At 30.9% G+C, this 13,257-nt stretch overlaps 1 protein-coding gene across 1 annotated transcript; it reads right to left on the bottom strand.

Moving 5' to 3' along the window:
* Positions 1 to 676: 676 nt before the first annotated feature.
* LOC11422506 (pentatricopeptide repeat-containing protein At1g62350) lies at positions 677 to 4,793 on the bottom strand. Its single transcript, XM_003589566.4, has 2 exons — positions 4,066 to 4,793; positions 677 to 1,490 (listed from the first exon to the last, which is right to left on the bottom strand). The coding sequence occupies exons 1-2, from the start codon at positions 4,336 to 4,338 to the stop codon at positions 1,065 to 1,067; spliced, it is 699 nt and encodes a 232-aa protein (XP_003589614.1). The 5' UTR covers positions 4,339 to 4,793; the 3' UTR covers positions 677 to 1,064.
* Between the last annotated feature and the right edge of the window lie 8,464 nt (positions 4,794 to 13,257).

Here is a 13,257-nt window from a genome sequence, read left to right as displayed (position 1 = left end):
GCTCTGATAGATAGTAATGAATATATTAGGTGTTAAAAACTCATTAGCTTTTATTAATCATAAATTTAGAGGTGGTTAACTGTAAATTTCTGATGATGGAAAGTGTGCAACATTTTTAACAGCCGTTGCTTGAAGATCTATGAATTGGCACAGTGTAACTGCTTTAATTTGTTGCATTTAAAATGAAAATATAGACCAAAGCTGCAAATAGATATCTAATTGTTTACTAGCTTCTTAAATGTAAAAAGGATGAACCTTTGCCTATGGAAAGTGTGTTTTGTGTGTCTTAATCCTCTAATTTGTAAGAGAAATTCGCTCTGATAATCCAAAGGATATAAATAAAACTTGACCAAATATTGTTCCAATCAACGGTTAAACTCGTATACTCCTTTTCGATTCGACCTTAACAAATTACGCCAACTTCTAAGAAAATTCAACAATATTTTTAGCTTAATTTTTTTTTTCATATTAGGCCGTCTATTAAAATAGTCATACGTTTGCTTGGTGTAAAAGATTTTGAGTAGCTTGAACATGGAGCATAAAAACACACTCTTGAAAAGTAATGAGATTTCCTCTAACTTTTGAAGCATATTCTAGATACTAGTAAAAGATTCGTAGGTTTGGTATTTTGATAGAAATACTTCCAAGTGTGGAACCAAACTAAATACACTGAATATTGTTATCAAAAGAAAGAAAAAAATGTGTGCATGTGTATTTCCACATTGAACAACTTCTCTTCCCAATACTCATTCAAACTGTGAATGTTAAGATGTATAAAGTACAATGATGAGAGAGAATTGGAAAATCTCATCACTGAGATTAATGGAGAAAAGCGAAAAAAAAATGAGATTACTCGAAATAGCAGCTACCGGGTCTCAGCATTGCATGTCATCAAGCTGCTTCAGTATATAAAAATATGCTTCAATATCTCTATAAAAAGAATTTGTTACAGCTAAGTGCAGATAATAGTGTCGAAGGAACCAAAGTTAGCTCAAATTCAATTTGTTCCCGCTCCGAATGTCTGGTCCTTGATGTGAGGAAGTGTATAAAGATCCAACACTGACTCAATAAATGTCACAATTAGATTCATCATCATGCTTCTCATGATCGTCGAACAAATCCTCAGGAGGGTCGTAGATGATCATATCTGGGAAAACCTCCAAAAAGTCATCTTTTATTTTCTCTCTTAATTCGGGATATGGAATTAGTCCTTTTAATATTACACGGAAAGGTAATGACAGAGGAGGCTCGGGAGATTGTCTCATTTCTTCATATATGTCCATGGCCTCTGAGGGCATACCACTATCAAGATAGGCTCTTACAATGTCTCCAAATGTATGCTGATCAAATAAAACTCCCTCTCCTTTCAAATCATCCCACACCCTCTTTGTTTCATCCACCCTTTTGTTTCTTGCAAGCATCATAAGCATGTCCCTATAAAAGAACATGTCCGGCCGGTACCATATTTCTTTGCGCACTATATCGTACAACTGAGAAAGGAAAAGTTTGTCAATAAACAACCAATGCATTTCAAAGTTTTAGATCAATTAAATCAAAGTAAACACTAAAAATTTGATAAAATTAAGCTTTTGCATTCCTATCTTTCTTTTGGTTCAATTTATATTAGATATTAGATATTCACTACATTATATGGTTAAACTGCTAATTTTAACCATAAAGTTTAGTAGCATAAGGACATGAACAAAGCAATTTAGAAAAATTGCTCAACGTTTTTTCTTATAGCCCAAATGTACATATGAAAAAAAAACTAGCTTGACAGTATATATTAATAATTTCAGCAAACTTGAAAGTTTGTTCCCACTAGGTAGAATTGCCTATCCACGGCAATACGTAAGAGTTTAGATCATCAACAATGCTAAAGGCTGTTTTCATGTCAAACTTAATAGTCTTGGTATAGTGAGGAGTTGATAAACCCAAATCCTATACCTGAATCTTGATCACATGCAAGTTTATGTACTTCAAAATATTATTTGAAAACATATATCAGTAGCCAAAACCATGTATAAATATAGGGTAAAACTATAGAATTGACTAATTGAAAGTTTATCGATTCTTGTCAAAGTTCATGCAAAAGAGATTTTACATATGATCTAACTCATATATGTGTGGTAGAGATTAGTAATATCGCAAGAGTTAACTCTTTAGAATCATATTTTCTTACTGCTTCTTATGTTCCAATCTCTGTTGATCCCCTAAACACTCCTACAGTGGTACTTCTTGAATCAAATCATATGTGGGATCTTATTTGCATGCCGGTACTATCCGCCTCAAATGGATATTTTCCCAGAGGAGTACAATAGTGATTTTGTAGGAACCAGAAAAACATTACTCTAAGGTTATTAGTCTTTTATATTGGAAAAGTACAAAGGGTAGTGTTGTTGGCTCTAATGTTGAATCTGAGGATAGAACAATGGCTCAAGTTATGTGTAAGCTTTATATGCAAAACTCATTTATTGAAGGAGCTTGGTTGACACACACATAGCTAACAGATCCTGCATTCTACACAAAAGCTATGTGCATAAATGCGGGTAGACGTTTTGCTCCGAACTTCATAGAGTCAATTCTGTCAAAAATTATTAAGAGCAGACCAATTAGGTTGTATTTTCACTAAACCCTAGGTAGGGATTACCGATGTATGTAAAAATCTGCATAAAAATGATGTATAGTATATGTATCATATATTCATATTGAGGGACAGTATTATGTACTAATTTTGCAAGGGAAATTTATGTTTAAAAGTCTCTGCATAATATTGCTGTGTTACAGTCTGTCAATTATTTTCTCTATTTTCCTCATTCATAACACCCTCACTACATTCTACTTATTCTCTTCATTTATTAGATAGTTAATTTTCTCTTCAAATCAACATTTAAATGTATCCTATGAAAGAAATCGGACACATGAATCATTCATACACACCCCACATCTAACATTCAAGAGCCAATGCTAATATCAACGACGGCATTAAAGATCAGATATATAAAACAGAACATAACCATGTGACAAAGCTCAATCCCATTTCAATGAAAATGTAAGAAACATAACGACTGTAGTATCCTATTGAGATTAAGACAGGGTAAAGCCGTGGCTCATGACTGCAAGTAACATCACATAGTAACACAACTAATTAGAAAAGATTTTACATTTTCTTTCTTCTCTTGAAGCTTAAAAGAGTATTTTAAGTTCATAGTTCATACCTATGCTGAAAATTCGTAAATCTTCTAGGGTAAACTCATTAGTGTCATCAAATCCATCACTTAACCTTTTCATATACTACCACATCACTTAAACAATAACATCTAAAAAAACAAAATAGTATCAAGTCAATCACCAATTTAGTTTCTGAAATTATTGATATTTCAAAATAAGTTCCAAAAATAAAATCTTTAATCAAAGTAATCCTTTTGGATCGTTGAATTTAGTTCCTCAAATTGCATGTCAAAGACATTAATGTGATTGAGAATTTACAAAATCAAATTATCTTAATTTCACGAACTAAGGGCCTGTTTGAATTGACTTATTTGAGTTATCTATGGTTATCAGCACTAGTGAAACTGTTTTGAAAATTCAAGAAAACAGCTTATGACATGTTCACAAGCTGTTTTCAGCTTATTTTCTTAAGCTGTTCAGGATAGTATATGAAAACAACATATAGATTATACAAAATCAGTTTGACTTTATTTTATCTTGTATTTCAGAAATAACTTATTCATAACCACTTATATGATAAGCATTTATGCAATAAGTTGCCAATCCAAACAATGCCTAAGTTATACCCTTTTTATATAAACAGCTTAATTAAGTGTTTATAACATATGCACTTATCATTTAAGCACTTATTTATAAGCTATTACTATCTATAACAAACGATAAAATAAAGTCAACAAATATTTTAATATAAGCTATAAGTTCCCCCGAACCGTTTCATAAGTGCTTATATTAGTAAATAAGCTCGAATAAATCAATCCAAATATAGTCTAAATTAATAATAAGAATATTCAGAAAAATATAATATAAACCTCAAAAGAAACATAAAAACCGAACCTTCATAGAGAGAAAGACATTGTCCTGTCTATGGAACTCAAAGAGAACAGAAACAAGGTCGGACTTGAGCAAGCGAGAAACATTGGACCGGACAAACCGGTCTAAGCGAACCGGGTCGGATTGGAGTCTCTTGAGCTCTTTGGTAATGATGAGACCTTCTTTACCCAACTCTTTCTTTCGCCTCCATATTGATAAGCTTGGTTTAGAAGCCGAACCGGTAATGAACCGGGAAGAAGATGATGATAAAACTCTTCGCAATGCAAGTCGCAGCATTAAGGTTTAGTTTAACAGTTATGATAATTGAACACAAAAAATTAAACACAATACAGACACCATAGTATTTTATACGGTATTTTTTTATTTTTTTTTGTTTCCCTCTTACACCCACTTTTTCGTTTCTCTACTCTCTAGCACCACCATTGTTCCTCTCTTTCTCTCCCCTCAGAAACTCTCCGGCCACCAACAACCTCGTGGTTGTGGTGTGTTGAACCTCCGCGCCGGAGTTCTCTATGGGCTGATCTCTTTCTCCGGTGGTGGTGAGATGGGGTTGCGATTCGGTGGTGGTGTAGAACGGCGTGTTGCTGCCTGAAGAGAACAGTGGCGATGGTCGTGTTGACATATAACGGCGACGATGGTGGAGAAGCAGAGAACGGCGGGGATGGTGGTTGTGGGTTCTGTGGTTAGAGACAGAAGAGAGAAGAAGACGATAATAGAGAGAGAAGTTTCAGTTCGAAAAACCAATCATGCCCTTGCAGTTTAATGAGAATTACAAGAATACCCATGGTGTCTTATTTGTGTCAAAAAATGTGTGTATATTTATCATTTCTCTTGCCCAGAAACACTGCATGTTCTGTGTTTTTACAATGTAACGCAATGCACCGTCGGTGTATATTGTTTTACACAGACATTCAATTAAAATTGAGAATTCGTTAGTCTTTTTTTTTTTTTAAAGAATTGTTAAAGAGGTTATAATCTATGTTTACATATATTTTTATATTTTGCGTTTTCTTTTGAGATTTCCGTCTCGGTGTTGCGAGGTTGTTTTGTTCGTTAATTATAATATTTAATCGTTTTAAATTGTCAGATCAATTTCGTTTTAATGCATTCAATCAATGACCTTGTTGTCATCAACATTATAAATTAGGAGGTATGAGTATTTTGGACACTTGAATATAATCATATATGTTGGCTTTTGTAATTTCTCATTTCATGTTATTAGCTCAGATGGATTATCTGTTATTTTTAACGAAATTGTATTACATCAATGTATTCTATCAATATTTTTCATTTTATATTGTTTATTTTAGTAAAAAAAAATTATGTTTACGTGGAATTTGTTAGTATGAATAATATAAGTGGATATTCATTAGTTATTGGTCATATTATTGGCTCATATAATACCATTATATTTCTTTATAAATAGAGCTCGAATGTAACATAAATGTACACTTATAGGAATAATAGAAATCATCTTCTCCTTATCTTCTCTTGTTCTATTCAAAAAGTTTCATAACATATTATCATCACGAAGCTCTCATCAATTTAATACATGCAATTCTTCTTGATCCATTTTAACATGTAGATAAGCTTTAATTTTGTATCGATGATTAAAGGATATACTATTAAAATTCCATTAATTTAAATCAGAGCCTTTTAAGATACATTCTTATTAATGCATTTCATCGTTATTGTGTGAATCATATTCTATCAGTGTGCTTCTTTATTTCACATGAATTCTAGAAGAATTCAACATTCGTGCTTCCTTTGAGGATTGAATTGCATAAAAATTGATCTTATATTATAAAATTAAAATTATAGAGATTTATTATATAGTTCCTAAAGAACTCAATTGTTTATATTGGATTTTGCTTTTTGTTATTTAAGTGTCATAAGATATTTTTAAAGTGATAATGGTGTATGTCACCCTTCAACCTGAAACCATCATAATTCCTTGATGCGGAGTCGGATACTTTGTTGCCGTTTAATTATTGTATGTAAAAATATTATAAAGTCAGTTGATGGGCACTTCACGAATCATGATGAGGACATAAGTGACCTAGATAAAATTTGTCTCTCATACGTAACAAAAGAAATGTCTATGGACCCAATTTTCAAATGTACAATGGTGACATGGTCTGTGTCTTCTATTGAAGAGTAATTACACATATGATCATTATCATGAAATATTTTGTCACTATCACATGATATTCTCATCAATTGAGTAGCAATGATGTGTTTCTAGATACCGCTCACGGTTTATAATATTAAATGTGTCATTTAACATTATTGTCAAGGTTATTAAAACCTAGAGAAACATGCACATAAGGACAAATAAATGAGGGATTAAAACAAATATGTTACACTTATTTTCAGTCGGTGGTGCGTTTTTTTGTTTGTCAAGTAGCCTAGTGGCTAGAGTTCATACAATTAAATTGTGGAGAAGTGGAGTTTCTGGGGTTCGAACCCCGTCCCCTGCATATAATATACAATATCCTTACCAATTGAGCTAAGCTCACGAGGATCGGTGGTGTGCTCTTATGACGCACTAGGGCAAATAAAAGAAAACTGGGAAATTGTAAGGTACAATGTGTTTAAGTGAAAAACGGAACATTTCCAAGTAAAATTCGTTTAAGCGAAAATGGTACACCGTAAGCTACAATGCACACTAGTGTTTCTTTAAATATAACTCTTCAATTAAAGCAAATATACTCCTCACTTTTTTCAGAAACCCTACCCGTTAGTAACTCTAAAACCTAAATCCGCACTCTCTCTAAGCTTCCATTCGATCCATCTTGCACGGTGAGTGGAAGGAGTCTATTCGTGCAAATGAGTAGAGGCATTGACATTTGTGTGATGCTCGTGATCAACCACCCCAATTTCGACTATCAATGGTACTACGCTACAAGATGTAATTATTCAACCACTAAGTCATGATCATTTGTAATGATCCAACTAAGAGAATTTTTTATGTAGTCCACTTGAGTTGGCATAGTGATGTTGACTTCTAATTTTGGAATGTGCTTTTCTCAAAATCTCAAGTTCGATTCTCATCAGTGCTAATTTCGGTAAGTTAATTTGGCTTCATAAAAACAAAGAAATTTTATTAGTTTCACTCTGATTATTTATTGTTTTTATTTGTGGTTTCCCTCCATCCTTATAACTAAAACAAAGGGAAAACTAAAGCAATTATAACTCAATACAACATAAAACCCAAGTACAACAAAGAAATATGCAAAGTAGAAAACATAACCTGCATAGAACCCGGATTGTAAAATTGAGATACAACATCCATCCGGATTACAAAATCCAGATACCAATATGAAAGAGAAATAAAAAACTAAAATGAAAATGAGAACTTATATTTTGCTTATTACTTCAAAACTTGTGAAATGTGATGATTTGTAGGTGATTTTGATGGAAAACCATAGATTTGAGAAGAGTTTTAGGAGTATGGGTTTTGAACTTTTAAAGTTTGAGAAAAAAGAAGTGAGGAAGATAGAGGAGGATTCTGATATATATGTATGATGTGTATTGCATAATGAAGAAATAAAGGAAACTACTTGCTTCACAAGTTATCAAGTTAGTTTGTCGTAACTAACTGTCATAGGATTAGATAGGAAACCCATATAAGCTGTAATGCTACTATGATTTCACTAATGAGAAATATATTCCATTAATGTCTTCTCTTCATAATAATGTGTCTGGATTAGTCCAAACAAATCCCATCTTAATTGTGTGATTTGGTATTTGGAGAACTTTGATAACGTAGATGAGTCAAAAGTTTCAAAAGTGAATGTGCAAATAATTGTGCTCATCCCATGCTTTTCAAATAGACTCCATAAATCCAATTAACTTCGATATGCACTATCCCTTATGCGATTTAGATTGCATCTTCTACCACATAAAATAGTACATACTTTTCAATCAATTTATTCATATATATAGTTAAACCCTTTGATCGATGTGATGTATGTACTAGAATAGAACTACAAATTTTTAGGAACATCATGATGAAGATTAGAAGCCTTTAGGTATGTTTGGATGAATAATTTTGGAGGAGAGTGAAGGAGAAGATTCACTTTTCTCTTTTAAATCATAGACACTATACAATTATTTTTGAAATCAATTGATTGTGTGATTGAAGTATTGCCCATTTGAATAAGGTTCATTTTGAGCTTATGCAAAATAGTTTTTGCAAATAAATAAGCTTTTATGTATTATTCATAAGGTTGTCAACGTAGTTTATGGAAAAAAAAAACTTGTTTATGAAAATACAATTTTCGTTAATGAAAACTTATAAATTAACATGAAAGCTTATTTATTTGTATAAGTTATTTTTCATAAGTTAAAAAATAAGTCAATTCAAACGGACCCTATATAATTATTTGGGTCAGTTCTATGGTGCACAGGAGAGACAAGTCATGCATAATACACAAACTAGTTTCTCTCATTGGATCAATAAATCTCTATTAAATTAAATGTGTTATGATGTAACTTATTGATCAAATAGTGAAAAGCATTATATATGATTGATGCAAGACTATTTTGCTCGTATATTTAGACTAAACCAATTATTATTTTTTTGACAAAACAAAACCAATTATTTGTCATGTTATTCTTTGGATTTAAAAAAAAATATCAAATCTATTTTATAATATAAACTTCAATCTCCAAATTCTTCCACTCCAAACAAACCCTTAATTAACACATTGTTAAATGGTATATATGCGCCTTTTAGGAAGGGTTCAAAGGGAATACAATTTCTCTTTAGACTTTACAAATTGTTATCAGACATTCAAAAATTACTCATTTATATTAAAATTTTTAACGACGGTTAACTGTTGTTGTAGACCAAACGATAATTAATTGTCGTTGGAGATAAACAGAATATTTTAAGGTGTCCGAGTCAATTTGTGATGTCTAAAGAGCACTTTTTCAAGGGGGAACGCAAGCTTGTTTATTTTGACCAACACATACCCAGACTATATATGATGATCACTATATAACCATTACTTGCTTACTTCAAAAATAGAAAGATAAAGAACCACGATTGAACCACTCAACTTTATAAGCCTTTGGACCATTAATTTGGTGCATGTGAAGAAGACCTTTACCCAGTGCTTTTATTCTGCACATGCCTTTGATACCTTTCTTTGACTCTATAATTGGCCTAACCAAAATGACTCAACATGTGGGTCTATATATGTTACTCATCGATAGTTACTCTTAATCTATACAACTTTAGTTAGACCCCTTTCTTTGAATTAATCATTTTATTGGTTCATAAGTTTCTCCAAATTACAACAACAATTACTATTATTTCTGTCTCTTATTATAAGACATTCTAACAAATTTAATTTCATGGAGATTAAAAAAAAAATAGTTGTAAATATGTGTTACTTTTACATAATTATTCCTAAAATTCATGGTATGACAAGAGAGAGAAAACAAAGATATAATTTTCAAGCTGTAAACTAAATGAGTATTTTTGTAAAGAAATTATTTTTTACAAATTTAATTATTCCTAAAATTAATAGTGTGACATGAGAGAGAACAAAGATATGAAGTTCAAGTTGTAAATTAAATATGAGTATTTTTTGTACAGATTTTTTTTGTTGTTGAGAGAAACATGCACAATTCGGTGATATAGGACGGTGTATTGCTAAAAATGTGGAAGCTAGCTAAAGATGTGACTACCCTTGCTAAATTATGAGCGACCTCATTAACTTGTATCCTAATAAACTCGACATGATAGTTTGTTAAATATAAATTACAAAACTGAATCGTAATGAACTCTATGATATCACCACTACCTCCCATGAATCCACATGATTGCATGATATAGCCTAAAGGCTACCCCTACATCAATGTAGCACAATGGAGTAAACCACATAGTTTTGAAGAGCACATAACATTCTTATTCATCTCGAATACATATGCTTATACCAGTCTATTACGAGAGATTGAAAAGAAGCATCAATGCTGCACTTAAACCTCCCATTGTTCGACTTTGTCCATCAGTGCGCTCCAAATGGGTTTTGCGAAGATGTGCACGGTTTGCAAAGGAGAAAAACAGAATACAACGAAACAAATGTGCCATATTTAGGCGGAACACCTCCAAACCCGAAAAAACTCCAAAAAAATAAACCCCCAAATGCTAAAAGACAGGCGAGCGAAAAACAACACATTGGGCAAGGAAAACACCCCTAAAATAACAAACCAAAACGACATTGTTACCGACGAGTTGCCCATGTACCCAACAACGTTGCTTACGATTGGAAAATCTCCACTCTTGTAACTTTAATTTCCATACTCCACTCCAAAAATCGAGTCTTCTAAGATGAAAATTATCCATTGTCCTCTCCATGCAAATAAGAGATATGCAGTTCAAACTGAATGATTGTCATTCTTCTATGGTTTCCAAATTAATTTATTGTCGTTAGCTTGCAGGAGTAATGGTGTTTTCAAAACATGTTTGCAAAATATGAAGGTTTGTATACAGTCTTTTAAAAAAGAGAAAGAAAAACCAAGTGATTGGGTTCAACTTGTTAATGAGCATCACCAAAACAAATCCTTAATAAGCTCTATCCGTTATAGGCTCATTTTTAAGGTCCCTTTTTCAAAAGTCCAGTGAAACCTAAAAGCTTATTTAAAAAATATTTTATACTAGGGTCTAACCACCATGGGTGTTTACGGTGCGATTTGGTTAGATTTTGAGGTTAAAAGTCATCTGAACCTCAAGATAAAAAAACATGTGGTTTGGTTCGGTTGACTTTGAAAATAAAATCAGAACCAAACCAATGTGGTTTGGGTTGGATTGGTTGATGCAGTTTTCTGCTAGACAATACAATTTTTTGTTTCCAACATTAAAACAAAATTAAAAAGTTAAAACACAACATATTTTCAACAATGTTTCCGACAATGTTTTTAATTTCATTCAACATAACAATTTCATTTTCACAAAACAACATAGACCAAATTAAAAATGTGGACAAAAAGTAATTCTATTACGTAAGAAATGTAAAAGACTAAGATTTTATCATTTTTGAAAAGTTCAAATAGCACGTAAATACATTTTTGAAATAAAAAGCAAAGAAGAAACTTAACAAAAGAAAATACTTATCATTTTATAAAAGTTCCCATTGAGTTGCTATTAGTATTTGTCTATATGACATATAATTAAGTATTGTTTTTCTTATGTTGCGGTTTGGTTTGGTTGGGCTGGTAAAATAAAAACCACAAATTAAACCAAATCATGCGGTTGAGTAAAAAGTTATTCGAATACATCCAAACCAAATGCGGTTTCGGTTTGAATTGCTTCGGTTTGAACACCCTTACTAACCACACATATAAGTCTACTACTAAATAGACCAAACCTTATTAAGATCTTTAACACACGAATAAGTCTGCTACTAAATAACGAAATATTATGAAGGTATAATCACACTAATATACTTGTTACTAAATAACCAAATTACATGAAGGCTTGAGTTTATAAAAAATAAAAAAAAATATTAATAATGGAAGAGATAATATATATATATAGAGTGGGGATATTTTGACTCCAAGAGTAAGTGTAATATCTTACTTCAAATCTTGACCTTTAATTCTAATATTGGTTAATGGTTTAGATTAATTGATATGATAGACTTTAATTCCATTTTCTATTGTAGTTAACACTTATCACTACAAAATAACAAACACAATAAATGTCTTTTAATTGCATGATTTTTTTTCTTCTTCCATTGTTTTTTTTTGTTTCACGCTAAAATATTGGGTTAAATTAAAATTCTTTCCTTAAAATAAAAATTCAACATGATTAATACATGTGTAGGTAAGTGTTCTTACATTTGTACATGTTGTCTTTATTATTTAATTTAAATTAATGATTAAAATAACTAATTTTACTTATGTTCAAATGCAGGTTTATGGTCATGCTTGGATCCACAACATAGTGATTTACAAGGCATGTGAGTGGCATAATGTGTGACCAAATATACCCTCTTTACGATGTTGGAATTTTTGCGAATTTGTTTTTGAATTTTTAGCTCTTGTTATGTTATGTTATGTTGGATTCACGTGTTTTTTATTTTATTTTTTATGTTATGTTGAATTCTTGAGCTCTTTCTCAAATAACATCATCATTGATGTATGTTAGTGACAACAAAAACTAATTACGATGGAGATGATTATTTTAATTTGTCGTTATTGATATAAGAAAATACACAAATTTATTTATTTATTTATGCAATTATTGTAAATGAATTAGATATAAGAAAAGACTAGGGTTACTTCATTTATCGTCTTTTTTGTCGTGACAGATTAGTACAAAAATATATGTTTACAAAAAAAACATAAGAAAAGATCAGGATTATAATGAAGAAATAAAAAAAAATATGTCGTATAAAAAATAGTAACGGGAGAAAGAATAAATATGCAATTCTTTGAATTTTACAATTGTTTTATTTTTAAAAAAAAATATATGCAATTTTTTTAGCGTAAAAAAAAGTAAAGGGAGAAGGAAAAAGAAGAAAAAAAATCTTTTAGCGTAAAAAAATATATGCAAATTTTTTTTTCTTATGCAATTTTTTTGAAGGAATAGAATGAGTGAATCTTGAAATTTTTATTTCAAGGAAAGGATTTTAATTTAGCCCTAAAAAAATATTTTTGCGTGAAACAAAAAAAAAATAATGGAAGAAGAAAAAAAATCATGCAATTAAAAGACATTTATTGTTTTGTTATTTTGTGGTGATAAGTGTTGACTACAATAGAAAATGGAATTAAAGCCTATCATATCAATTAATCTAAGCCATTAACCAATTTTTATTAGAAAATGGACATGTATTTTGAAACGGAGTGAGTATCTTACTCCAAATCTTGACCTTTAATTGCAATTTTGATTAATGGCTTAGATTAATTGATATGGTTGGCTTTAATTCCATTTTCTATTGTAGTCAACAATTATCACCATAAAATAAGAAAACAATAATTCTCATTTATTGATTGATTTTTTTTTTTGTTCTTCTCCCATTGCTTTTTTTTTTTTCACGTTAAAAGAATTTTTTAGGGTTAATGGTAAAATAAGCATCAAAGTTGTAATTTGACCACAATTTTTTTCTTCACCCTTTTTTTTTACGCTAAAAAAATGCATATATTTTTTTTAAAAGAAAACAATTGTAAAATTTAAATAAT

Source organism: Medicago truncatula, chromosome 1 (genome assembly GCF_003473485.1).
Source record: "Medicago truncatula cultivar Jemalong A17 chromosome 1, MtrunA17r5.0-ANR, whole genome shotgun sequence".
Taxonomy (NCBI): Eukaryota; Viridiplantae; Streptophyta; class Magnoliopsida; order Fabales; family Fabaceae; genus Medicago; species Medicago truncatula.
The sequence above is the reverse complement of the archived record's forward strand: the minus strand, read 5'-3'. Positions and strand labels throughout refer to the sequence as shown.